Source organism: Populus euphratica, unplaced genomic scaffold (assembly GCF_000495115.2).
Source record: "Populus euphratica unplaced genomic scaffold, PopEup_1.0 scaffold12.1, whole genome shotgun sequence".
In the NCBI taxonomy this organism is placed as follows: Eukaryota; Viridiplantae; Streptophyta; class Magnoliopsida; order Malpighiales; family Salicaceae; genus Populus; species Populus euphratica.
This window is the reverse complement of record NW_011499858.1, coordinates 2,204,607-2,230,470: the sequence shown is the minus strand read 5'-3', so window position 1 is coordinate 2,230,470 and position 25,864 is coordinate 2,204,607. Positions and strand designations below refer to the sequence as shown.

The 25,864-nt window shown below is 31.9% G+C and overlaps 3 protein-coding genes across 8 annotated transcripts; 1 reads left to right on the top strand and 2 right to left on the bottom strand.

The window, feature by feature from the left end:
* Positions 1-3,240: 3,240 nt before the first annotated feature.
* LOC105124044 (PHD finger-like protein) lies at positions 3,241-5,600 on the bottom strand. 2 transcript variants are annotated; one of them, XM_011023888.1, is made up of 2 exons: positions 5,461-5,600; positions 3,241-4,766 (listed from the first exon to the last, which is right to left on the bottom strand). In XM_011023888.1, the coding sequence occupies exon 2, from the start codon at positions 4,687-4,689 to the stop codon at positions 3,532-3,534; it is 1,158 nt and encodes a 385-aa protein (XP_011022190.1). In that variant the 5' UTR covers positions 4,690-4,766; positions 5,461-5,600; the 3' UTR covers positions 3,241-3,531. The 2 variants fall into 2 exon arrangements, with proteins under 2 accessions (XP_011022190.1, XP_011022189.1); XM_011023887.1 differs by having other exon boundaries at positions 3,241-4,763.
* Positions 5,601-13,999: 8,399 nt separating this feature from the next.
* MLH3 (MUTL protein homolog 3) lies at positions 14,000-22,512 on the top strand. 5 transcript variants are annotated; one of them, XM_011023884.1, is made up of 26 exons: positions 14,000-14,293; positions 14,669-14,720; positions 14,825-14,872; positions 15,381-15,535; positions 15,649-15,706; positions 15,832-15,889; positions 16,025-16,117; positions 16,232-16,394; positions 16,486-16,501; positions 16,603-16,823; positions 17,560-17,629; positions 17,728-17,811; positions 17,952-18,167; positions 18,279-19,412; positions 19,488-19,557; positions 19,643-19,746; positions 19,986-20,059; positions 20,192-20,389; positions 20,748-20,792; positions 20,866-20,919; positions 21,018-21,118; positions 21,247-21,295; positions 21,519-21,578; positions 21,684-21,759; positions 21,893-21,978; positions 22,101-22,512. In XM_011023884.1, the coding sequence occupies exons 1-26, from the start codon at positions 14,168-14,170 to the stop codon at positions 22,272-22,274; spliced, it is 3,585 nt and encodes a 1,194-aa protein (XP_011022186.1). In that variant the 5' UTR covers positions 14,000-14,167; the 3' UTR covers positions 22,275-22,512. The 5 variants fall into 5 exon arrangements, with proteins under 5 accessions (XP_011022186.1, XP_011022185.1, XP_011022184.1 ...); XM_011023885.1 differs by adding an exon at positions 14,431-14,572 and having other exon boundaries at positions 14,203-14,293; positions 17,952-19,412; XM_011023883.1 differs by having other exon boundaries at positions 17,728-17,784; positions 17,952-19,412.
* A 114-nt stretch (positions 22,513-22,626) lies between these two features.
* WOX13 (WUSCHEL related homeobox 13) lies at positions 22,627-25,590 on the bottom strand. Its single transcript, XM_011023881.1, has 3 exons — positions 25,137-25,590; positions 23,867-24,283; positions 22,627-23,117 (listed from the first exon to the last, which is right to left on the bottom strand). The coding sequence occupies exons 1-3, from the start codon at positions 25,378-25,380 to the stop codon at positions 23,032-23,034; spliced, it is 747 nt and encodes a 248-aa protein (XP_011022183.1). The 5' UTR covers positions 25,381-25,590; the 3' UTR covers positions 22,627-23,031.
* Positions 25,591-25,864: the final 274 nt, after the last annotated feature.

Sequence of the window (25,864 nt, the reverse complement as noted above, 5' to 3'; positions counted from 1 at the left end):
ACATTTTAAAATTATTTTAATGTATTAATATTAAAAATAATTTTTAAAAAATAAAAAATATATTATTTTAATATATTTTTAAATAAAAAATATTTTAAAAAGAAATGGTTGTTTTGGTGTGTTGACTTTGAATTCACATATAAAGAGAATTTATTGTGAATTTATATTTTATTGTGAATTTATATCGAATTAGGCTTACACGCGGATCTTTATGGCATTAAATAAGACTGTTGATTAAGAACAAATAACTTACGTCATTTGTGAAAAGATTTCAAGGATCAAAGGATATCAATTCTAGTGCTGTATGGAGCTGGGGATCTGTTTTAGGATTTGAGATCAATAATAGATAGGAAAGAATATATACCCATGGTTTATTCATGTAGCTGCTGCGTGTATTGTGTGTGTGTGGGACCCAAGAATATTATATGATTTTTCCTTTCTTTTGATGGGGGGCTAGTTGAATTCAGTATAGCAAATGGGTGAAGTTCTTGCTGTTATTCACGGATTTTGAGCCCGAATCTTCATCTTTTCTTTACATGGAAAATAAATAAATAAATAAATATACCCATGGCTTAAGTTTATAATGTGATTTTTCCAGATTGGCAGTGTTTAGCAACGTGATGGGCGCCTGTTTGTTAAAAATTATTTTTTTTATTTTTTAAAAATTATTTTTCATATTAATATATTAAAATAATCTAATAACATCAAAATAATAAATAAGAGCTGGCCCACAAACATCAAAATATACTAAGTCTAATGATTATGTTGTAATGAAACTTATACTAGATATGATAGACCTACTTATCTTTCTTAGGCAACAAGAACTATATAATTGTTTAGGTATTGCATTAATATAAGATAAATGAAACTTTGAATGACAAATACAGTAAAAAATAATTTAAGTATTCCAATATTGCATGTCAATATTTCATAATTTCTTATTTTGCAACAAAAGCTCTTGGTTGTCAATGTGAATTCTGCATTCCAATCCTAAGGATCCTATACAATCCATCTTCAGTAAGTCCTTGGAGTAAGGTTGTTTGAGATTTCTGGTCCTTCTTAGAAAAATAACTATAGTGGAATTTAAAGAAACAATAGTTATCTTTTGTAAATTTATTAACATAAATAAAATTTTGTTGAATCTTAGAAACATGCAAAATATGTTAGATTTTGAGGGGATTTGAATTGGCACCTAATAAAATGGATTGGCCTCCATGTTTGATGAAGATACCATTACCATCACCAAAAATGAAAGCACCAAAACCTTTGTAATTGTTAGAGATATACAGACTGGCAAAATCTAGAGTTATATTATGATAGGTAGTAGTGCCAGGAAACCAATTTAAGCCACAAGCAAAAATGATAGAGGTAGTTATGCTTGCAATATGTGAATTGACATTTCTTTCATACCTTCTTTTGCAAAACTTGGATGAATGATTCCTCCACTCACAGATTTGACAATACCTCATGTTGAATTTCTTAGAATTTCTAAAAGTATGATTTTATTAGTTGATATTGTTAGTATGATTTTTTTTTTATTGACATAGATGTCCAGATTAGTTTATGCGCATCTCGATTAATCTTACGAGTCCTGAAATTAGTGATTATATAAGCTTTCAGTAGCCCTAAAATTTATAGGATTCGAACTAGTAATTTTTAAAGAACAAACCATAATCTAGCCAATTGAGTTACACTCCTCGAGGTTTTGTTAGTATAATTCTTGATATTGGTGGTAGATGACTGAGCAACATTAATAATAAATGCAGATAAATGAATATAACTTTTTAGCAAAATTTCATAATTAATTGACTTGATAATTCATCAAATGTAACATGATCCTTTGGATAAAAATGAATGCAATAATAGGATGGTACTCATGTGATAAGAGTCTAAAAATATTGGCATTGAATTCTGCACTAAACAGTTGTAATACCTTGGAGACAAGAGTATTAGCAATTAACTTTGTTTCCTTTAAAAATTAAGTCGTACTTTTGTCAAGGAAGGTTAACTCCTTTAATGATAAATGAAGTTGAAGTTTTTGTTTGCTAAAGATAGAATCAAAAGCTTGTTATAGTGATTGCCAAGCATCATAAGTTGTTGTCATTTCAATAACATATGGAAAAACTTCTTCTGTCAAAGAGGAAAAATATCCAACCTAGCAATATCTAATCCCTTTAAAACCAGGTTTGAAACTCTAGATTATGTTCTACTTGATTGGTTTCAACATTAAAAACTTGTGGAGAAGGAGTTGGCCTAGTGCCTTCAGCATGAAAATTAAAATTGTAGCAGTTCAAGATTGGTATATAAGTTGGGTATTCCAAATGAGATAATTGGATGGAGTTAGTTTGATTGAGAAAGAATGATTTGAGCCAGGCATGGTGGGGGATAAGGTAGAATAAGAAAGAAGGGAAGGTTGAGAAATCATAGAAACAGAACTAGATGAAATAAGCTTTTGAATGTGCTGTACATAAATACAAATTACAAAGCAAGTTTTTGAACTATTAGATAAAATAATATTGATTTATTATTATATGAGACAACCTAATCCTTTTGAATTTAAACTAACTGTATATTTAAATATCTCTAACAATAAAAATTCTATCTAACGTTGAGAAACCCTTTCGAAAGAGTAGACAACCAACTGGACCAGCCGGTCCGTGTGTAGCATGCAAACACTCTCATAATATCCATCTCATCAAATTTACAGCGATTTTGTCAACAACATAATGGGAATCCTGTTTAGCAGACCTGATTAACTTGACTGGCTTAAGAAGTCTAAATTTTAATTAGAAAAGAAGGCGATGGTCTCATCTTGTGGGCGCCAAGAGTGACGAATTGTTGACTCCCAGAAGAAAGGAAGGTCTTAAGAACGAGTGTTTTAAAAGGGAATTCAGGTTTCTTTGCCTCAAAACAGTTTGTTCTTTCTGGGAACGGCGGCCATGGAATAAACTAGAATCATAAAATAAATAAATCAAGCCCTGAAGTTCTTTACCCTCAACCAGTGTTAAGCATTCATCGAATACACAGAATTCTTCGTGCATTTTCAGTAATTTCTCAATCTACCTCTTCATCTATTATTCAACTCTCACAGTAACGAAAATTTTCCATTTAGAAATACCATGCATATCTTTTAGAATACAGCATTAATAAAAAATGAACATGCTAAAAAAGGAACAAAACATATCATAATTATTCACTTCATTGATAAAACAGGGTGGCATTGAAAATAAAAAAAAATAAAAAACTAGCAAACTCATTGTCTAATTTATTGCATCCTTGTATTGCAACACTCGAAGTTTTGCCGCTCTAAAGCAACAGGAATTTTGAATTTGTAAGTATTGATGCAAGTAATTGAATTTTAAAAATATACATTTCAATCAGTTCAACTTCATTACAAAACCGAAGATCAAAAAAGGAAAAAAAGAAAAATCAAATAACCAGTTTCTATAAAAAAGGAGGAGAGCATCACAAATCCCACCTCAGCTATCAACTTCTAAAAGCCATCAGCTGTTACCAAGGAGGGTTCGAGGATTATGACTGAACGACTTTATTCTGTTTGATGCATGCTGGTGCTTTGAACTCCTGGCATTTCCAAATTGATGTATTCTCAATTTGCACCAGAGTACCAGAGGAAGGCTCCATTGGAAACAAGGGCTTGCTACGAGTAGTAGGATTGCCCATGGTCTTATCAGTCAATGGGAGGATTTTAGGAAGACTACCTTCCTTGGGGTTTGATTGATCCTTAGAGTTACAAATGCTTAACGGCAACTTCTTCAGTTTCAGTCTTCCCCTCTTTTTACTAGGGGAACCTGGATCACCCCGGTTTTTCTCTTTCAAATGACTTGACTCTGCTTCCCAGTTATCTATGTCTAGGTGGCCAGTTTTTTCATATTTCAATGACTTTTCATCTGGGATACTTGTGTGCGCCTCCTGGATGGAGTCATCAGAATCCAACTCACCTGCTATGGCATGCCCGTTGCTAGATGAAGGCAGGTTCTCTCCAAACATTGTACTTCCATTTGAAACCCTAGTTCTTTCAGAACTTGGTGAGTTTTTAGGCTTCTTATTTCTATGACCACCCTTCAAGTCAGAACTGGAAGAATTCTTTGAAATTCTTGGGGAGCTATTCATAACTCGATGCAACTTACGAGCTAATTTTTCATCATCCCTAAAATTCTCAACTGGTTGGTGCTTTTTGTACAAGAGCTGAACTTGAACATGCTTCTTCAACTTATTCTTTTTCAGGAATTTATCCTTGCTAGCTGCCTCTTCAGGAAATGATGCAACCAAGGCTAAAGCACTCCGGGCAGCAGACACCGCTTTTGCTGCAATAATAGCCTTTTCCTGAGCTGCTGCTCTTGCAGCCTCTGCAGCCTTAACAGCAGCCTCAGCTGCTGACTTTGAGGCCTCTACAATCTGCTCAGGTGAAAGGTTGTGACTACTATTAAAATGGGAACTCAACAGAATGTTAAGTTGTGTCTGAAATTCACTCGAAGCAGGAGAACAAGGTGTTGGAGAAGGAGGTGGAGAAGGAGGAGATGCTGAAGATGAAGAGGACGCAACTATAGGAGGATGTGAAGCACCATCACCATCAGAACTCTGTTTCTTGAATCCAGCAACCAGGCGCTTTCGAGGAGGCAAAAGGACATCAGCATCCAAGTGACTGATGTCACATATGTTAGCCTCCATTATTCCCAATAGAAGTCTTTATTGCAAATTATTGAAATTCTCTATCTGATGCCACAACAAATCCAACTACATTCCTGCTTGAAGAAAAAAAATATAAAACCAGATTATAGATACATTATCAAGCATCAACCACATTAACCTAAACCCTAGATGAAACAAATTGTGAAAAATCAAAGCACACCATCCTCAAAATCAAAATCAGCTCAAATCCTTTTGAAACCGGATCACAATTCATCAATCCACCGTTTTTTTCTAAACAGAAATGAAACTACAAAACGAATCCACCATAATGTTTTCCATTAATTCAATTCATCTTTAAACAACAAGCGAAAAAATTAAAGGTTATCTACTTCAACCGAACCTTATGCAACAATCTTAGACAACAATATAGCTAATCAGCAATCCATAGAGCACAAAAGCTCAAAATATTTTTCGAGTTCTCATCTTTCTCAGAAACCAAATACAGCCGATCAACAAGCTACTACAACCCAAAAGGGGTTAAAAATCACACACCATGCACAAGAAAGTCACAAGCTTTCACGAATCCATCAATGAGAACACATGAATTCTTCAATCTGTATACTAACCATGATAAAAAAAACAGAGAATCAAAGCAAGATAAGAGGTAATTCACAATGTTAGAAGCTTGATTCAATTGAATTATGCAAAATCTAATAGAGTGCAATTCCATGTGCATTGATTCAATCACAAAAACACACAAAGCTTTGATTGTTATCAGATGGGCTGTGCTTGATTTGAATGGTTAAGTACCTGATCACTTCAATTTATTGTAAAAGAAGAGATGAAACGGCGAATTCAAAATTAGGGTTTTTTTTTTGTTCTGTTTTGGTTGCAGAGAGAGAAAGAAAGAGATAGAGAGAGGTGAGGAAGAAATCCAGGTAGAGAGGAAAATCACAAGATCCTGTTATTTATATATTTGTTTAGGTTAAGGTAATAAAATGTCAAAATTGATGTAAGAAAGAAGGGTAATTTTTTTTTTTATTAATTTTTTTTTTTTTGAAGTGGTTCAGGTATCTAGAACTACAAGAAGACACAAATCCCCCTGAATTGGTGATTTCTCTTCCTTTTTGTAACCTTGTTTTTTGTGTTTGTATTTACTAATTACTATGCTGAGCACAATCCAGTTTTTTATTTTCCTTTTCCTTACCCTTTTTCAATTCAATTTGGTGATTTATTATTGGGTATTGATATTACATATTTATCATAGGGTTTAGGGCAGCAAGCTTCTTTTGCTTTGATGTTTGGTATTAAGATATTTTTTAAAATTATTTTTCAATTAAAATGATATTTTTTATATTTAATTTTTTAATATTGATTCATTAAGATTATAAAAAAAAATACTTTAAAAGACATTAATTTAATATTTTTTAAGTGAAACATAATTCAAGAAACATTTTAAATAATAAGCTCAAATACAAAAACAAATACCCGCTATCCTTATCTTAGTAATATTGTCTTCACATTAAGCAAAAAATTGGTTAAATGGTTTTTTTTTTTTTTGGGTTTTGGGGTGTTTTTTTGGATCATTTTTCATGCATTATGACTCATTCCACTTTTTTTGGTATATACATAAATGTGGAGACTAACCAGAAGTCAACTTTTTATAATGTATCATGAAATTTGATTATTATATATACACACACATACAATTTATTATGTGCAACACATTGTTTGTGATGAAGATAAAAGCTTAAAATTCTATGAACTTGACAAGTTATGTCTACAAAAGCTTAAAATTCTATGAACTTGACAATTACAATTCTAATAATAAAGTCTAATACCTTATAGTTTTTTAATATTAGTGTCTTGTTGATTATGATATGGTGAGAAAAATGTTTACCTAGCTTGAAACTTTTTGTGGGACTTTAAGCTATGTGTGAATTAGATTCAATTATGATAGGAATTAAAGTGGCTAGAACTGTTTTTCCTTTCCCTTTTCTGACTTTGTTCTTTTAGAATGTGCACTAGAATCAGCAAGGGGTGTTGTCGTAAATAGACACCCAACGTCTGGCTTCTTGCACATAACTGGAGGACAATCCATTTAATAAAAGTTTGTGAAAATTAAAACGGATTGTGACTTCAGTATTATCATGGTGTCTCGACCAATCATTTTTTTAGCAGTTAGATACAAACACTCAACGTGTGTGTGTTTAGGATTGAGGTCACCTCATATTGAGCGTTTTTGTTTTTAATATAAATTTTTTTAAAGCATAAATTAGGAGCGAAAAAAAAATCAATTAAATTAAAAAAACTGAAAAAAAGATAATTGAAAAAACCAAATTATGAAAAAAATTTATTAAAATTTTAAAAAGATCAACCAATTCAGTTTGGTTTTATAAACCTGAAATCAAAAAACCAAACCAAACACAAATAAAAAAACCAAGCTAAACTAGAAAAAAATTAAGCTAAACCAAAAAACAAATTGAGTTAAAATCGAGCTAAATTGAAAAGTCAAGCCAAATCAGTTTAAACCAATTTTTGTCATAAAAAATTAAATCAAACAAAAATCAGTCAGTTTGAACTGGTTTTAATTTTTTAAAAATATATTTTTATTTAATTAATTTTTTGATAAAAATTAAACTAAACCGAAAATAATTACTCTTATCATAAATTATATCTTACTAAAGATTTAAAGCTAAAAAAATGTTTGAAATTGTGGTGTAATTGCTTGTTCTATTTTTTATGTTATTCCTTGTTTTGTTTAGGTTTCACAGGAAAAAACCCAATCAAATCTCACTATACCTCTATCCTGAACACTTTCTAAAAATTGTTTTTTTAGTCTTTTGTTGTCCCACCAAAAAAATCCAATCACACTATGGTTTGTTTCAATAAAAATAATGATGGAATTGGATTTTATTTTTATTTTTATTTTTCTAATTTTCTCTTTTTAAAAAAATTATATATATTTTTTTAAAAATATATATATTTAATGAAACCCAATCATTTTATGTTTTTTTTATAAATTTATTTATTTTATTTTATTTTGTATGACAAAGTATAATATATATAATAAAAATAATAAAAATCTAGGAAGTGAAATGAAAAATAAGGAAAAAGAAAGGGACTGAAATGACTAATGATCAAAAAACACAGTGAAATATCATACAAATAATAAAAATAAATAAATAGGGATTCAACTAAAATTGAAAAAACTACAAAAATAAATAAATAGGGATTCAACTAAAATTTAAAAAGTACAAAAAAAAACTCGTTCAAAGAAAAAATAATATAAAATCTTCCCCAATATCTTTTTTCATGAAAGGGTAAAAAATTGTTGAAAAAGAAGACTTAAATTATCATTTTTCAACTAATAAAATAAACCATATGTCAAATGTTGGCATTCTAAAAAAATTCAAAATTTTTAAATTTATCAAATATATAAAAACTTAATATCTAAAGATCCATTTTAAAATATAATATAGCAAAATAGCTAAAGTTATTTATGATAAGAAACTTTTAATCCATTATTTTTTTAAAAGCCTAGTTAAACCTGATTGTAGCTAGTATATGTAGTTGGATAACTCAAAAATAAATAAATAAGAATATTTAGCTGACATCTTTTTAAAGCACTTGAAATCAACTCAAAAATAAATTTCAATCATATTTGACATTCAAAGACCAAATAAAAATAATAATAAGTTAATCAAGAAATATGCTTTAAGGTTATGCGAGGTGATAACATAAATATATCATTTTCTATCCGAGAAAAAACTCACCTTAATTTAAGTTAAGTTGATATTTTAAAAACTTCGTATTATGAACACTTGATTGGAAATTTATTAGCTCATTTTATGAATGTGGTGACTATAATAAAAAAAGATTAAGCAAAGCCTTAAATCAAGTTGGATTAGGAATCCAACAACAATGTTTGGTTCCATATCGAAAGACAAATTAAAATATGATCTTTAAATTATAAATTCTGAATATAATACTATCTAATCATTTAAAAAACTATCAAGTTTCACACCATCACTAACTTCTCAATTATTACTATCCAAGATTAATAAATTTTTGTTGTTCGTTATTGTTTACTAACACCTTCTAAATACTAGACACGTTATCTCATTCTTGATATGTCTTATACAACCATCATATCAGAAATGATACGATATAAATGCAAAGGGTGAGTATCAATCTGAAAGTTAATGGGTTAAGGTTGTGTTGCATGTATGAAAAATGATGTTATATAATATATAACCAATCTAAGGTTGTGTTGCATGTATGAAAAATGATATTATATATATAACCAATTTATTATTGAAATAATAAATAATCAATGAGGATTGTGAAAAAAGCATATGATAGTGTTATCAAACTGCAAATGTTTGATAAAGAGAACAATACGAAGATGGAATAAGTGTTATTTGATCAACTTATTTTTATTATTAAACTTTATTAAAAAAGTCATTAAAATCTTATTTGTCTAGTATTTAGTTTTTTTTATGTGTTTTAGGACTACATCACATCTTTAAAATGATGATATTTCCTTTTATTTCAATTATTATTTTGAAGTCAGGAGATGTATTTGTCAAAGTAATATTTATCATTTTAAATTCTTAAATATATCATGCAAATTATTAGGGAAATCTATTTTTTTTAATGAATCTCAAAAATCTTTTTTTTTCCAATCTCGATAAACATTAAAAGGTAAAGCTTATATTATCTATCTATTTTGAATCTCAAAGGTCCCATCATCCTTAAAAAATCTTCAATAAAGAAAATTAATAAAAAAAAATCTTGTTTAGAATGATTTAATTATACCCAGACTAGAAATCAAGTCATTTGATTATCTAAAAAAATGATTGATAATATGCATTCAGATCATGATTAAACTATTTTTTCTCTAAGGTAACATATTTGAATTTGAGATAAAATAAAACCATCTTCGATATATTATTCACAAATAAAAATATATTTTTTGTTGTTTTTTTTTTGTCTTAAATATTTCATGGATAATAATCTAGATTAGGATCACCTGAGAATATTTTTTAGAAGTCTTTGAATAATCAATGAAATCCTTTAGATAAAAATAAAGAGAAAGTTTATGAAAATAGATAAAAATTGTTATAAAAAAGAGAAAAAAATATTTAGAGAAAATGTTATCAAAGTGTCCTTAATAATTGTGCAAAGTCTAGAATTGAAAATAAAGTTTCAACAATAAAAAAACAAGATAAAAATAAAAGAATTAAGGTTACAGTGAAATTAATCACTAAATGTTAAAATCAAGGTGGTATGCCTATACTTTAACATTTTTAAATACCTTTTGAGCCTTGTATTTCATATTCTTTCATAAGCATAAAACTTAGTCTATATTACATGTTTTTAAAAGCTTTTTTGGATTAATTTTTTTTATTTATTTTGATAAGTTTTTAATTACATGTTTTTAAAAGCTTTTTTGGATTAAAAAATCTTAATTTATGTTGATAAGTTTTTAACTTCTAAAAAGAAAAGAAAAATATTTTTTCAACTAAAATTATAACTTGTTTGTATGTTTTATATTGTTTATTATGACATTGAATCATAATTGTTTACCAATAAATAAGCAAGATCAATATAACATGAAGTAACATACTTATCTTTTTTGAAAGAAAAACTTTTCTTTTAAATTCAACTATCTTTCTAAAAATATTTCTATATATTTTCATGCCTAAAAAATAGATAGAAATTTTTAGATAATCTTTTTTGTATATATCCAACAAACCTTCATTATATTCCAACATAAACATTTAAAATTTCATCACAATACTTCATGATTTGTTTTGGGCTTTTGACTAAGGAAAAGAAAATGTCAATTAAATGAAAATACTTTTATCTACATGAACATAACCATTAAGATTTATGGATAAGTCCCAAAAGGTATATAAAAAAATAATTTTATGAAATAAAAATATTTTACAACAAAACTCTCATTTAACTAAGTTTATGATAAAAACAATGATGAGGATAATACATGCATGCCCTATAATAATTATTGAAAAATATGATTATGATTAGATTTGCTGAGAGAATTATATTTGAAGAAATTCATGGAAACTCTAACTATTAAATGATGATTTGAAAAACTATATCATAAATTAAGAGTAGAAGTTATAACTCTTTCACGGTGTTAATAAAAAATGATGTATTAACCATGCTCGTTTAAGGATGAAAATAGAGAATACAGGAAGGCAAACTTGTAGTGAGCCTAGAAGGCATTTATGTCACATTGGCAAATTAATAATCAAATTTAAAGATATTTCTAAAGCTATAAATAATATCAAAAGGGAAGATAGAATCATGAAAATATACAATTTGCATCTCTCTTCAACTATAAGAATCATTATTTAAATATAAAATCAAAATTAATTATTTCATAAGAAAAAACATATGACATGTTCAAAATGAGTTTGCAATTAGGATATCTTTAGCTAAATATCATAGTTAGGTAAGTCAAAAGTAAACTCTAAAATCAATGTAGTATTTTATATTATAATGAGTGCCATTATTTATTTTTTAGCGAGACTTATTTTACTTTTATTTTGTTTTTAATGTAATTACCTCTCAATAAAACTTATTTTTAAAGTATTTGTTTTTAATGTAATTACCTCTCAATAAGACTTATTTTTAAAGTAATATGTGTGTGTGTGTGAAGAAAAAGAAAAATTTAAGATAAGGAAACCAAAATGGCTGATGACTAAAGCAATATAATGGAAGATCATAGAAACAAGAAAAATAAAAATAAATGGGATTCAACTAAAAATAGAAAAATTATAAAAACAAAATTATCATTCAATGAGAAAATAATATAAAATATTTCTAAATATTATTTTTCCTATTATTTTCTTTTCTTGTTTTGCTAGGAGTAGTAAAAATATAAATAAAAAGGCACGCCACTAAAAACAAAAGAAAAAAACAAAAGAACATAAAAAGAAACTAAAATAACCATCGAACAAGGACACACACAAATGCTCCTCTCTCCACACAAAAAACCCTAGTAGCCAAAAACCCATCTCGTAAACTCTCTCACCAATATGACCACTAGTCTTTTATAAACCTATTGTTTCTTGTCGATCAGCACTATAGACACATAGCCACATCCCCTAATCAATATATCAATAACCCATACCACACAAAACCACCATATATTTTTTTTATTTTCCAATAAAAAAAATCCCAAGTCCACCATTGCTAAACCCAAAATAGCCACAGTCCTCGTATCCCTAACACCATACTACAATAAAATTATTAATTCATCACTTCAAAAAAAATAAGAGAAAAGAGAGAAATCCAAGTCCACCATTGCTAAACCCAAAATAGTCACAGTCCTCGTATCTCTAACACCATACTACAATAAAATTATCAATTCATCACTTCAAAAACAATAAGAGAAAAGAGAGAAACAAAATGAATTATTTTTACGCAATCTCTCTCCTATATAAAAGAATAAGGGAAAGGGCACACCTAATTCTAGCCACTATAACATGTAAATCACATGCACCACGATCCATCTACAATGTCTATTTATTAGTGCATGTTCATTGTTATCTTTGTCCCTCTTTGTTTTAATAGCTTCCACTTAGTCCTGATTGTCTTCGAGGGTCACCTAACATATCAATTTGTTTGTTTTGATTAATTCACATCATATTTTTTTTGATTTTGTATGTTGGATATTATATTTTTCAACACTGACGTATTTATGATGAATAATTTGTTATATGTAGTTGATTTTTGTACATTGATATGTTCATTTTAATTATTATGAGATTTATATTTTAAAGGTGTGATTATACGGTTTTTTGATTTTTTATTGTGTTGTTTGACTATCATTGACTTGAGGATGGTAAAATTCTCACAATATTTTTATCCTTCAAAAATAGAATTTCATCACTAGAATAAAAAAATTTATATTTTTTTAAAGAACATAAATAATGTTTTTTATTAAAAAGTTGATTCAAATATAGTAAAATCCTTAAAAGGGTTTTGTACATGAAAAGTTGAGATTTAATTTTTTAAAAAAAATTAAAATAAGAGTTTTGCTTTTGTTTTGACTCGAAAATTGACTTGAGCATGATAAAATCCCTTTTTAAAAGGGTTATGTCTTCGTGGAGTCAAAAGTTTGGCATTTTCATGAAAGAAATATAAAACCATTTAAATATTTCTTTATAAATATTATTTGGTCTTGTAATTTGTCCCACTTTTTCATGATCAGCAGATGAGAGTTGAGTTAGCTTGATTTATTGTGGCTTATTAAATATGAGTGGAGGTCTTTAAACTTAATATAAAATATAATAAAAATAATTATTTACATTCAACAATAAAAACACATATACCAATTTAGAAAAGTTGTTAGCATAAAAGTACAATTTTTATTTTTTATTGCTTTCCTTTAATATAATCAATTCTTCACTTGTTAAAATTTCTAGTTACTTTAAAATTAAATTAAATGATAATTTCATTTTTGTTTTAATTCTTGTTGAAATATTCTCGTTGACAAATATTGTCATGTTAAATTTAAATTCAAATATGAGTTGTTATAAAATAAATGTAAATGAACAATTTAACTAGTTAGACCTATGTAAGAATTGATTGAAAAACGAATTTATTTCAAATGGAGAAAATTGTGTTTAAGGTTTTTGTTGCCTTTCAAAAAAAATAATCTAAGGAAAAAAAATACTATAACTATTAAAAAAATAATTTGCAAATTAATGAAAAATAAATGGTAATAAACAAGAATGGTCAAAATAATTTTTTTTAAAAAACCATTCCTTTATGCTAAAAAAATTATTTTTTAATCTAAGAAAATGAAATAAAAATAGTAAAAAATATATTTTTAAAATTATTGACTTCATGTAAGATTGTAAAAGTTTATACATGTCAATTAATGGCATCCAGACTCTTAAAAAAAGAATCAGATACAAAAGGAAAAATATAAAAAATATTCAATAATGTTTTAACTTTTAAGAAATATGGGATGGTAAATGAGTTTTGATTTCTCGTTATAAGTTTGGATTCTAATATAAAAAAATATAAATTTTCACAAATTTACCAATTTTAAGATAAATTAATGTTCGAATATGAGAAGTTTAGATTTTAAGTTAAAATAAATATAATTAAGTGTGTTTGACATTATAATGTTTTTTTTTAAATATTTTTAATTTAATATATTTTTTAGTTTTTAATATCAATATATAAAAACTATTAAAAATATTAAATTAATATTTTTTAAAATAAAAAATAATTTTAAAAAACTTTAAATAACAATGCTATTAAAATGTCAAATCCACACTAAAAATCAAAAACAAGTAAAAAAACACAAGAAAAAGGAAGCGTAATCTCCGCTAACATCTGCCACCCACAAAAGACCGCCTTTTTCAGAACCCGCAAGGTGAATTCTCTCAAAAACGTCATCGTTCTAAACCCTTACTCAAAGATTCATATTTCTGATCCAGTCAAGTCAATTTCTCCCTAATTGTTTCTCATGGGTATAATTAAGCGATTGCCGGTGTCAGCACGCAGCACAATGCGTTCAGGGATCTTGGTGTTTGATTTAACAAGAGTTGTAGAGGAGCTTGTTTTTAATAGCTTGGATGCTGGTGCTAAAAAGGTACCATTTTGCATTTAATGTGAAAACTTCGAGTTTATAAGATTAATAAAATGTTGGGATTTTTTATGTTGTTGTTTAAGAAAGAAAGATTTCAGCTTTATGCAATTCAAGCGACAAATATTGTTTTTCTTGTGCAGTTTTTGATACCCATTTTATGGGAAATTTGAGAGGGACATTATGTTATATTTTTAAAGAAAATGTTGGGTTTGTGAGGAATGATGGTTATCTTTTTGTTTATGCCAAAAAAAAAGGGGCTAGTACTATGCAATTCAAGGCTAGGTTTGTTTTTCATGTGATTTGTTTATTATGATTGTAATGCATATCATGGGATAATGTTAGTGTTTATGAGGAGTGATGACTGTTTTGTTGTTTCAGGTTTTGGTTTACGTTGCTGTTGGGACCTGTTACGTGAAAGTTTCTGATGATGGTTTGTTAAACATTTTTTTTTTCCTTTTTCAAGGTCAAGGTTATATCGAATGTCTTAGCTGACTTCTAATTGTGTTATTAATTTGTGTGCTTTCTTGCTTGCAGGATGTGGGATTTCACGGGATGGATTGGTGTTACTGGGAGAAAGATACGGTAGCTAAATTTTGCTTTTATTTTTTATTTCTTTTTGATATGTATAGGGTAGTAAGTCATGTTTCTTATGTGGGTTTTTAACCTTAAAGTTTCGAAATTTACTTTTTGGGAAAATGCAGCTGATGTTTGTAAGAGGATTAAATATCAATAGCTTATGATACTCAGTGAAAACAAATCTTGGATTATCTGTAAATTTCAAAAAACTATGTTGGCTTCTCTGATCGTGAACATATAAATTCTAAATCAACGTAGGGTAATAAACTTGATTTTTAACATTACTAGGCTCCGTATAGAAGAAAGGATTATGGATGGCTAAAGATGGCATACTACAAGCACTTTAATATAAGATCAGTGGAGAATGGTGTTAGTTCTTATGGTGGGATGCATGTGTTATAACCAGAATACTTACAGTGGAAGAAAATAAATGTATAACTAGGTTGATATCATATGATCTTTATTTATTATCCTGCCATGCGATAATGTTTGGGTTTCTCTGATGCGTGAACAGTGACATCAAAGGTTCAACATTTGGCTGATATGGATGTTGCTAGTGGAAGCTTTGGCTTCCGGGGAGAAGCTTTGTCTTCTATCGCTGATGTCTCAGTATTAGATGTATTGACAAAGGCTCGTGGAATGCCGAATGGATATCGCAAGGTCATGAAGGTTGGATTGGTTCATGACTTTTCGATTTCTGCAGGTTCATTTTGTCAGTTTGAGTTCACATTCTTGCTGCTATACATGTAAGAATCATATTCTTCCAACACTACTCTTTCCAGGGATCTAAGTGTTTGTGTTTGGGAATTGATGATGATATTAAAGATGTCGGCACTACAGGTGATACTTTATTTTGTTTGGTTATTGCATTTAGCAAGTAGAGATTGCTTCCCAGGTCATAGATCCGGTCATGCTTTTAATAGATTCAAAAATCTCTTTCTCAACATTTCCTGGTATGTTGGCAGTTGTTGTTCGTGATTTATTTTACAACCAACCAGTTCGGAGGAAATATATGCAATCCAGGTTTCTTTTTGGCCTATTCTCATTTTCTTGTCTTTTGGAAAAATGGTTCTGAGCTGCCTCAAAACAAGTACTTTTCATCTTGAATTGCACTGCACTGACATGATTCTCTTGTCACTTGGATCACTGAATTTGAAGCCCTAAGAAGATACTGCACTTGGTAAAAAAATGTGCACTTCGTGTTGCTCTTATGCATTCAGAGGTGTCCTTTAAAGTTGTTGATATTGAAAGGTATGTAGTGGTCACGTTTTCAGTTTGGAGCTTTCTTTGTTTGTTTTTTTAACATAAGATGGAGTTTGTATGGTTGATGTATTTGTTTTTGACACCTTGTGTTCCCAAATGTAGTGAGGAGGAGCTTCTCTGCACAAATCCATCTTCTGCAATGTCACTGTTGATGAGTGGATTTGGAATTGAAGATTCCAGCTCTCTTCATGAACTGAATATCAGTGACGGTGTATTAAAGCTTTCTGGCTATATATCTGGTCCTTGCAGTAGTTTTTCCATCAAGGTACAATTTATATTTATTTAGTCGGGATTACTTTCTCCTTTCTCCTTTATTTTATCTTCTGGTTTCTCATTCATCGATGTTCTTTTTGCAGGCTTTCCAATATGTTTGTATCCATCTCTGCCTATGCATATCTTTTTGGATCATGTCAACTGCTGTTAGAGAGGATCGACTGTTTAGTTCATTTTTCTTTTAACCTTAATGATGCTAGATATCAATTCACGGTTTGTTTGCAAAGGCCCAATTCACAAATTGCTAAATCACCTGGCCTCTAGATTTGAGCATCCAGTTCTGCAGAAGGCTAACAGTGTGTCTCAAAAAGGAAAGAAAAGCAGGCCTCAACCATGTCCAGCTTATATTTTAAATTTGAGTTGCCCTTTCTCTCTCTATGATTTAACCTTTGAGCCATCAAAGACACATGCTGAATTCAAGGTAATGTTATTGTCTGATAATGGACTGTGATTGCTGTGCATTGATTTGCTTTGCATGTTATTCTGGTTATGACACCAGGTTCAGTACATTTAATTTGACTTCCCAGATCTTGACTTTTTATCTGGATGCACTAGTGCTGCATCCAACCCCATTGCCTAGAATAAGCAGCTGCTGTGGCATCGTTACCTAGGATGCGATGCAAAGAGTCATTGCTGTGTGAACAGAAGATTCTCAGTATGATATGTCTAAAAAGAAATGTATTTCAAAACAAAACAAAATAAAGGACACAAAAGAGTTAGCATGTGGTAAACTAGTGTTGTATGTCTAAATCAAAATCATGTCTATCTTTGAGATTCTGATTTATTTATTTGATTGTATATGGATTCTGATTTAGTTCAAACTTGAAACAGAAAAAATGTATTTCAATCCGGTCACAACCTTTTTCTTCAACTAAGCATCTGATGTGCAATTTTCTTATCAACATAATTGAGTGTATGGCAATGCATGTATTACTCCACGAATATTTTTCCTGAGAATGAGCATGATTATGAGGCCACAAGCATGTGCTTTCTGTATGGTAGCTAGAAGTATTTCAAGCGAATATGTGCTGCTAAAAGCTTGCCTGTTACTCACTGTCATTCTTGAACCTTTCATGTTGTTGCCACACAATCTTTGAGTGATTATAAAGTTGGTGTCTTAATTTTTTGCGCTGCTGAGATTTCAACCCTGTCCCCAGGATTGGAATCCTATCCTTGCCTTCATTGAGAAGGTCATTCAACCACTCTGGAGGGAATGCACTGTTTTTGGTATGCTTTCACAGCTCTTTGTTGCTTTAATTGATTGTGGTGTCCATATGATTTATGATTGCTTCTACATTTTCGTTTGACTTTTTGAATGTTTATAGGAGAATCCTCAACTCGGCCAACAGATACATTCCAGAAAAATGACATTTGGCAGGAGGGTAATGATATTACATCAGTGAAACAAGGTACAATTCTATTGTTGATTGCCAAACTTGTTTACCAGCTCCCATTTATTTTTCTCATGCTGCTCAGATTTGATGTCTTTTCTTTTCTATGCAAAAGTGGTTTGATCTGTCTTGACACCTGAATATCTTTTTGTTGCTAGATTTTTTTGATGCAGATTTTTCAGGATTTGCAATAAAGAAAGGCGGGGTTAAAACTCACCAGTCTTCTCGTCATCTCATTTCTTGCCCTTTGAAGATGCTAAACAAAGAGGTTGACCATCTTTTTCACGGGAAGCATGATAAAGTTCCTCAAGAATTCTACTCAAATGTTTCAGAATTCAAAGAGAAACAAGTTGACAAGGAATTTGTTCTTCAGGGTGACTGCTCTTCCCAAACATGGAATGGATCCATCTCTGGATACATGCCAAGAGCAACCAAAACAGATGAGTGTCATCACTTGACATCTGATAAGAATTTTTTGTTGACAGCTAATTGCTTCTTGGAAGATAGTTTCACTACCAGGGAAAGACTCAGTGATCACATGCAGAGGCATTTCTCAAGCTCAGAATGGCAAGACGAGTCCCCAAAAATTGATTCCATGGCAAGAAATGAATCTCTGGGGAGTGCGTTCTCCTTTGATCATTATGGATTCAGAAACGAATTACCATTTAGCAAGAGTAATATAAAACCGATTTTACAGAGTTGCTCCTCACAGAAAAGCCTGTCACTTGATAGGGATTTTTTTGCTGGCAAGGAAGCATTTGAATTTCTTAATGATGGCTTCAAGAACAAAAGAAGACGGCTTTGCACAGTTGAAAATGTGGGTATCCCAAAAGGGGATACGATATTTGATATCTTTCCCTGTGCTTTACCACAGGACAATGCATCATGTACCCAGCAGTTGCCTGCAGACACTGATGGAGCTGAGATGTCTGCAGCTTTTGATCTTCTGCCAGGTGCCTATGTAAATTCTTCTTCACCAAATGGAAAACTTTTAGCTAAAGGGAAAGGTCTTGCATCTAATTCTATCCTACAATTAGAAATGTATGCCTCGGGAAAACATTCATCAATGTCTGATTGGTGTTCTGTAACTTCAAGTGCTTTTTTTCAAGCAAAAGCTTGGGAAGCTGAACACTTTCCAGATGATAATGCAAGTGAGGGGAGCAAGGGATGGGGTAAAAAGGAAAATTGTTGGCATTTTCCTGATAGCTGGGAGATTATGTCAAAGCCTTCCAGCCAAGATAACTTCTTCTCAAGTTGTACAAGCACTGTGTTAGATTTTAAAAATTCAGCTGATTCTAGTAAAGATATCTGCAAATTGCCTCAGTGGCAGGATCAAAATAATGAATTTTCTTCACAACATTCAGATATATATGTTGGTGAGACAGACTGGCTCCTTTTGGACCCAGGTTCTAAAGATCCTAAAAGGAATGATGAGTGTGAAAGGCAAGAGAATCAACTAAGATATAAAGCTTGTGCTGCCAAAGAACGATCCAGAAGAAGCAATTCAACCCCACCATTTTACAGACTGAAGAGGAGGTTTATTTCCTTAAACAACCACTCAATGAGGAAAGAAGAAGAACCATACACTCAGTTGTTCCATGATTGGCTCACTTGTCCAGGTGCTGCTTATGGTTTTGTGCTTTATGTTTTAGCAAATTGGTTCTGAGAAACTAATGAGCCTGTATTCTTTGCAGAAGCTAATGACTTTGAGCATATACCTCTCCAGCCTAGTCATGTGGAGGAGGATTTAACACTAAGAACCAAGTACAATTGACCTCTTTTATTCCCCTTATTTAAGCCTTTTTGCATCCCCAATTGTAATTCAGTTCTTTATGGGATTGATTTTCAGATCCAATGGAAAGAACATGCCAGATACCATGCCGAACAAGGAGACTCCAGAAGGAAATCCAGAGCACTTCCAACACCCTAAGGCTTATGATTCTTCACCTGAAGGTATCTCCATTTTTTTGAGCAATAGTTGTGGTGTTTCACTTCTAGACTGAGGATAGCATTGATGATTATAGAGTTCAATTATATTTTGTCCGAGAAAGCCATCATTTATGAATAAAGTACTTCTACACCTGAACTATTGAGTCTGTTTTAAGTAGCAGATGGATTTTAAATGCTCCTTTTAGTGGGTGTGTTTTCTTGTGGTTAAACAGTTGTGGTTTCATAGTGATTCACCTTTTCAGGCTTTATGCCAAAGGACACCCAGGAGTCAATGGATTATAGGATCAAATGGCGGAATGGCTGCCAACAAATTGCAGTTGAGTATTTTTGCAATTTTTGAAGTGTTTTTTCTATTTTTTTTTTGTTACTGCAATAAGTTCCTTTTCATTGTATAACTTCGTTTCTGATCAATGATTTTATTTTTGCTTTTATTTTCTTCTGTTTACAGAATCACAGCATGTCATCCAATGTTGGCAGTCAGCGAAATATACTTGACATCTCTTCGGGGTTCTTGCATCTTGCTGGAAATTTATTAGTTCCAGAATCTATTCATAAGAATTGCCTTCAGGATGCCAGAGTCCTTCATCAGGTAGACAAGAAATTCATCCCAATTGTAGCTGGTGGGACACTTGCTGTTATAGACCAGGTCCATTTACTGCATCTTTTATCTCTTCAAAATTAGTTTCTATCTGGCATGCATTTCTTTCCATATTTAGTTGATGTGTTTTATGCTGTGTAATATTATGTATGGTTTAAATATAATGTTGCTAAAAAAATTGGTATGGATCTGATATGAACCTCCTTGGAGGGGATAGAGCAAAGGTTATGATTTCTTGTTCAAAGTATACACTTGTAAACAAGCACACAAGTATGTTATTGATGTGCATATGAATATGGATTTAGTGATTTACACACTTTCTACACGTGGACGTGCACATAGAAATGCATGAAGCTTCAACAACTATTTTGTGGTTTTCATGACTGGCAGTGGCCCTTTTTTACAGCATGCAGCAGATGAAAGGATTCGACTGGAAGAACTTCGTCAAAAGGTAAACATGTTTTTGCAGTTTGCATTTTATCTCTGATACATAAAGACAGCTCAAGGACTGGTTGAATGACTAGGTATTATCTGGAGAAGAGAAGACAGTTACCTATCTTGATGCTGAACAAGAGCTGGTATACTTATTCTTCATTAGAGGCTCTGTTTTGGGTCTATGGTGTTGTTGAGTGATTTTACACAAAATTTGAGCCAACTTTGAATTCTATTTTGACAGATACTTCCTGAAATAGGGTATCAGCTACTTCACAATTATGCTGAACAAGTAAGAGAATGGGGATGGATCTGCAATATTGAAGGTTCAGGGACCTTCAAGAAGTAATTTCTATGTCTTTCTTATGCAAACCTTTATACTTCCTGTATAGGATTCATTTATTATCTTTTATTATCTTAACGCTACGTCTTTGTTATTCTCACCTTATTTTGGAACACATCTGTTTTTACAGGAATTTGAATATTCTCCACCAGCAGCCAACTGTGATTACACTTCTTGCAGTAAAGCACTGCCACTTTATGCTTAAGATCATTGACTCTCATTTTTCTACTGTTAAAATAATTCTCATAACCCCATCTAGTTTGGGATTAAGCCTTTGTTGTTGTGTGGAATAAGCATATCTCATAATCTGTTGTAAATTCACGTGCATGTTTAAGATTGAATCCTCATCACATTTTGGTCATTTTAGAACTGTTAGAATTATTTCATTTGAATTACATGCAGGTACCATGCATTTTAGGGGTCAATTTGTCTGATGGAGATCTGTTGGAATTTCTGCAGCAGGTGATATTGACACTCTGTGATCATATGACTGCCCCTCTATTCTCTTCATCTCTCCTACTGCAAGTTATAATTAGTGACTCCTCTTATTTGTATTGCAATCTGCAGCTTTCTGATACAGATGGCTCCTCTTCAACTTTGCCGCCATCCGTTCTTCGTGTGCTTAATTATAAAGCATGCAGAGGTAAGTGCTTATTTCACTGGAAATGCCCTTTTCTCTTCTTTTCTGACTTTTTTAGATCTTTAATCACAAGATTCTGCTTGGACATGAGAACTTGTCTGTTTAGGAATTTATTTTTTCTTATTACATTATGAAGGCGCAATCATGTTCGGAGATTCGTTGCTACCATCAGAATGTTCACTTATTGTCGAAGAGCTAAAGCAGACCACACTTTGTTTTCAAGTAAGTAATGGTTAAATTTGTGTTTTATGACATGTCGGTGAAATGATTGTGTGCGTGCATGTGCCTTGGTGTGTGTAGTTTGTGTGAGGATATGTTGAATGAGACTGAGCTTTTCAATGCAGTGCGCCCACGGGCGACCAACAACTATTCCTGTTGTCAACCTGGAGGCGTTGCAAAAGCAGATAGCAAAACTTGGAGTGCTAAATGATGGTTCAAATGACTTGTGGCATGGATTACGCCGACATGAACTCAGCCTTGAACGTGCAGCACAGCGTTTAAGTGCAGCTAGAGGCTAGTGATTGATGAGAAAACAATAACTGCTTTTGCAGACTCTTCGTTGCATTTCACAACTGTAATTGTCCCATTTAACGAAAGGTCATTCTTTGTTATCTACAGTATAGCTCACTCCAAGGATAGCAGCGCTTCCCATTAATGTACATAAGAATGATAATATCTGCTCATAGGTTCCTCTTGCAAAGACACCCATTATTTCCACACGATGAATCATAAGTGTTTTGGCTTGTTCTCATTTTATTTTGGTTAAGACTAATATGGATATGCATTACGACAAGAATTTCTGCCTAGGATTGTATTTACTCATTGCGACATAAAACCGCTTAAGTTCAACAGTAAACATACAGATGGTTATGCTTGCCTTTCAAAAGCAGGACAATTTTACTTGATGAATTCAGAAAAAAGACAGCTACACGAGTTCATGTCCAGCAAAATCTCCACACCCTTAACATACCACTGGTTTTACTCAGCAAATTTGTATACTCTATGAACACATACAAAAGATCCTGGAGGTAAAGGTAAATCTATTGAACACAAACCAAAGAGAAATTACGAGACAGTACATGTTCATCCATCTTCCAACTGACAGGCACCATACAACTATAAGGCATCTTTTATGGGTGAAGAATAACCCCACAATTAGAGCGAAGGTCACGTTCTCATTGCTATCACGCCAACAACCTCACACTTGGAAAGCCATGGATTCTAGTCAAGATATAACTTGGTCAAACAAATTAGTATCTGGAGACAAAATGAGTGTCAGCCCGCCATGCCATAGTCCTCTGCTTGATCGTAAAGATTATAGTTCCCTGGCACTCCCATCTTTCCTGTCAGGTGGTCATCCCCTGCATTCATTAATTCCATATGCAATAAGAGTTATGGTACTCACATCCCATAAGAACTGTAGTGCTAGAAAGCAAGGTTTTACATTAATAGCAGGCTTGATGGATGAAAATCATGCGAAGAACATAATACCCCTACACGAGAAGAATCTCCCTTTACAAATTAAGGCAGAACCAAAATACTAACAACAATAATATAACAATGCATTCAACCAATCTAAATCATATCACAATAATATAAATAACAACTCTATCAATGAGCCTGATCATACTCACAAGGAAGATGCATCGTACTTCACAAGGACTGGTTTGGTTACAAAGAATAAGAAAAGGCTCAGCCAGAATTAAGGACTAAGGCTGCGCTGGAGGAAACATAAGTTATAGTTTCATCAGAAAGTGTATTCTACATAGAGCATTCTGAAAGGTCACTAAGCCTACCCAATTGACAGGGGAAATTGAGATATCAATATGGTCAAAGGATTATCATGGGTTATGAAAATGAAATGCATAACAATGACACGTCAAAATTGGATCAGGTGACAGCTATCAATAAGCTTTGATTTGATATGGCAGGCTCCAGCCTAAGATTTTATTAGTTACCAACTTTGTTGATTGTTCTACCAGCTTCAATAACAGTATACATTGTATAGTTGAAATATGATGTTAAAATGTTTGTTTGGTTTCCAGGTACACAGTCAACATAAAGAAAATGAACATTGAAGCAATCTACATGCTTGGATTTAGTAGCATACCCAAGAAATGAAGTTCAGAGCTTATCTCAGGGCTTTGGAAGCACAGATCTTCAGCCCTAGGAGGGTTCTGTTGGGCGTGAAATATTTCTGGTTTCTTCTTTTCATTTAATGAATCAACTTCTGTCTCCACTTCCGATTCAGCATTGTTGGATGATGCAACTAACTGCTTTCTTTTTGATCGAGCACGCCTATTTTGGAACCAATTATAGACATTTGTTTCAGAAATTTGTCCATGCTGACTGAGTTCAGATGTTATCTCCTTAATCTTTTGCTTGCTTGGAGTTCCATTTCCTTGATCAAAGATCCGCTCAAGAATTTGAAGCTGCACAGGTGTTGGAGTCCACCGCTGTCTGGCAGTAATTTTGTGACCCCCAGATGCCATCAATGGATCACAGTATAGATTCCCCAACCTGCCTCCTGCAACAGAACAGGCAAAGGCAATATTTGAGCACAAGTCAAAACATAGTCATATATCATTCTCACCTCCAGTTATTAACGTAATCGATGAGTGTGACGAGATATAAGCAGGGAAGCCAAAAATAAAATGGCTAATATGTTAGCATTGGCAATTTTACACAACAAAGCACACGCAAGAACAACTTACATGTCTTCGTAGCTCAAAACCAAGCAGAAACATAATCAACTCAATAAAATTTCAGAAGCAAATGATAAACTCAGCAAGACAAGCAAAATTTGCAACCGTGCTAATATTCAACAAAAACCATGCAGTACCATTTTGTTTTGGTGAAATAACACTTGAATTTCGTCAACGTATTCCATCAAGATGAAGAACAACACTGGGGCATTCACGTTCTCGCATAGATATAATACCAAATTCAGAATCAGCAGTGACATCAAATCTATAACCTTTTTGTTCATCCAAGAATAAGAAAAGGTAATCAAATTGATCCGATAATTTGAGTAAACTAACTTATCAAGGTAGATCCTTCGCTACCAAACCAGTAATTAGAAAGAAAGATTCACTGAGTATCCTCGAAAAAGAACCCCAATTGCACACAAGCACAAAAAGTTACAATTTATTACTTCAAAAAGAACAGACACAAACATGAACTAAAAACCCTAAAACCAAATATTACTAATAGTGCACAAACTGACAACAGTAGTACTGCTAAAGAAGCCGCTTTACCCAGTAAAAAAGTTGTCACTTTTATGTCATTGCCATCAAAATCTAACCATATACAACACCACAGAAAGAGAGACAAAAAATCCCATTAAAAAAAACAAAGAGAGAGAGCCAAAATTGAAAAACCTGCAAGATCTTGCTGGGCAGAGAGGGTTTTATGCATCTCAACAAGCTGTTCGCAAATAGCAGCATAAACAGCAATTTGCTTCCTTAAAGTTTCGAGTTGTTCATCTGTCATAACTTTCACATACAACATATTAGTTCCACCATTACCATTCACATTCACATTAGTCCCGTTAATCCCATTTCTACACTCTCTTTGATTTTGATGACTGTCCTGGTGATTTTCTTGATTGTTGTCCCAGTCCATCCTGCCTGCTATACTTTGGCAGTCTTAAAACACTAGCTTTCTTGATTTCTTACTTTCTACAAACGTTAGAGGAGAGGGGAATGATGTGGGAAAAAGAGAAGGAAAGAGACAGAGAATGAACAGTGAAAAGACAGTGTGGGAGAAAGTGCAAACGTTGTTGGTCTTTGAGGCTATTGTGCTGTGTTGGATTCTTTTTTTCTTGTTTTTTGGCGTGTGCTAAGGACAAAGCTAGGAAGGTGTATCTATTAGCGATAATTACGGCCGATTGATTTAATAAATATTTTGGAGATAATTAGTAAATTGCTTTAAGCATGATGTGCATTTGGGAGGTGGAGATCATATGGTTTGATTTTTGACAAGTCAAAGTTGCAATTTCTCATAGCTTTTTCAAGCATTTCCATGGTGAGATTCACTGAATTTATGGTTAGAGCACTGCATTATCCAAGGCTCAAAAGCTAGGGGAGGCGGATAAAATTAAATAAAA

Bases quoted from the DNA above. Each gene is read 5' to 3' on its own strand.
- LOC105124044 (XM_011023888.1), bottom strand. From the start codon at position 4,689: ATGGAGGCTAACATATGTGACATCAGTCACTTGGATGCTGATGTCCTT.
- WOX13 (XM_011023881.1), bottom strand. From the start codon at position 25,380: ATGGACTGGGACAACAATCAAGAAAATCACCAGGACAGTCATCAAAAT. The intron at 24,284-25,136 runs GTTTTTCAATTT...GTTCTGTTGCAG, and splicing joins TGCCCAGCAAGATCTTGCAG to GAGGCAGGTTGGGGAATCTA. The intron at 23,118-23,866 runs GTATGCTACTAA...TAATGAATGCAG, and splicing joins CTCTGAACTTCATTTCTTGG to GGGATGACCACCTGACAGGA.
- MLH3 (XM_011023882.1), top strand. From the start codon at position 14,168: ATGGGTATAATTAAGCGATTGCCGGTGTCAGCACGCAGCACAATGCGT. The intron at 14,721-14,824 runs GTTTGTTAAACA...TCTTGCTTGCAG, and splicing joins CGTGAAAGTTTCTGATGATG to GATGTGGGATTTCACGGGAT. The intron at 16,824-17,559 runs GTAATGTTATTG...CCCTGTCCCCAG, and splicing joins AGACACATGCTGAATTCAAG to GATTGGAATCCTATCCTTGC.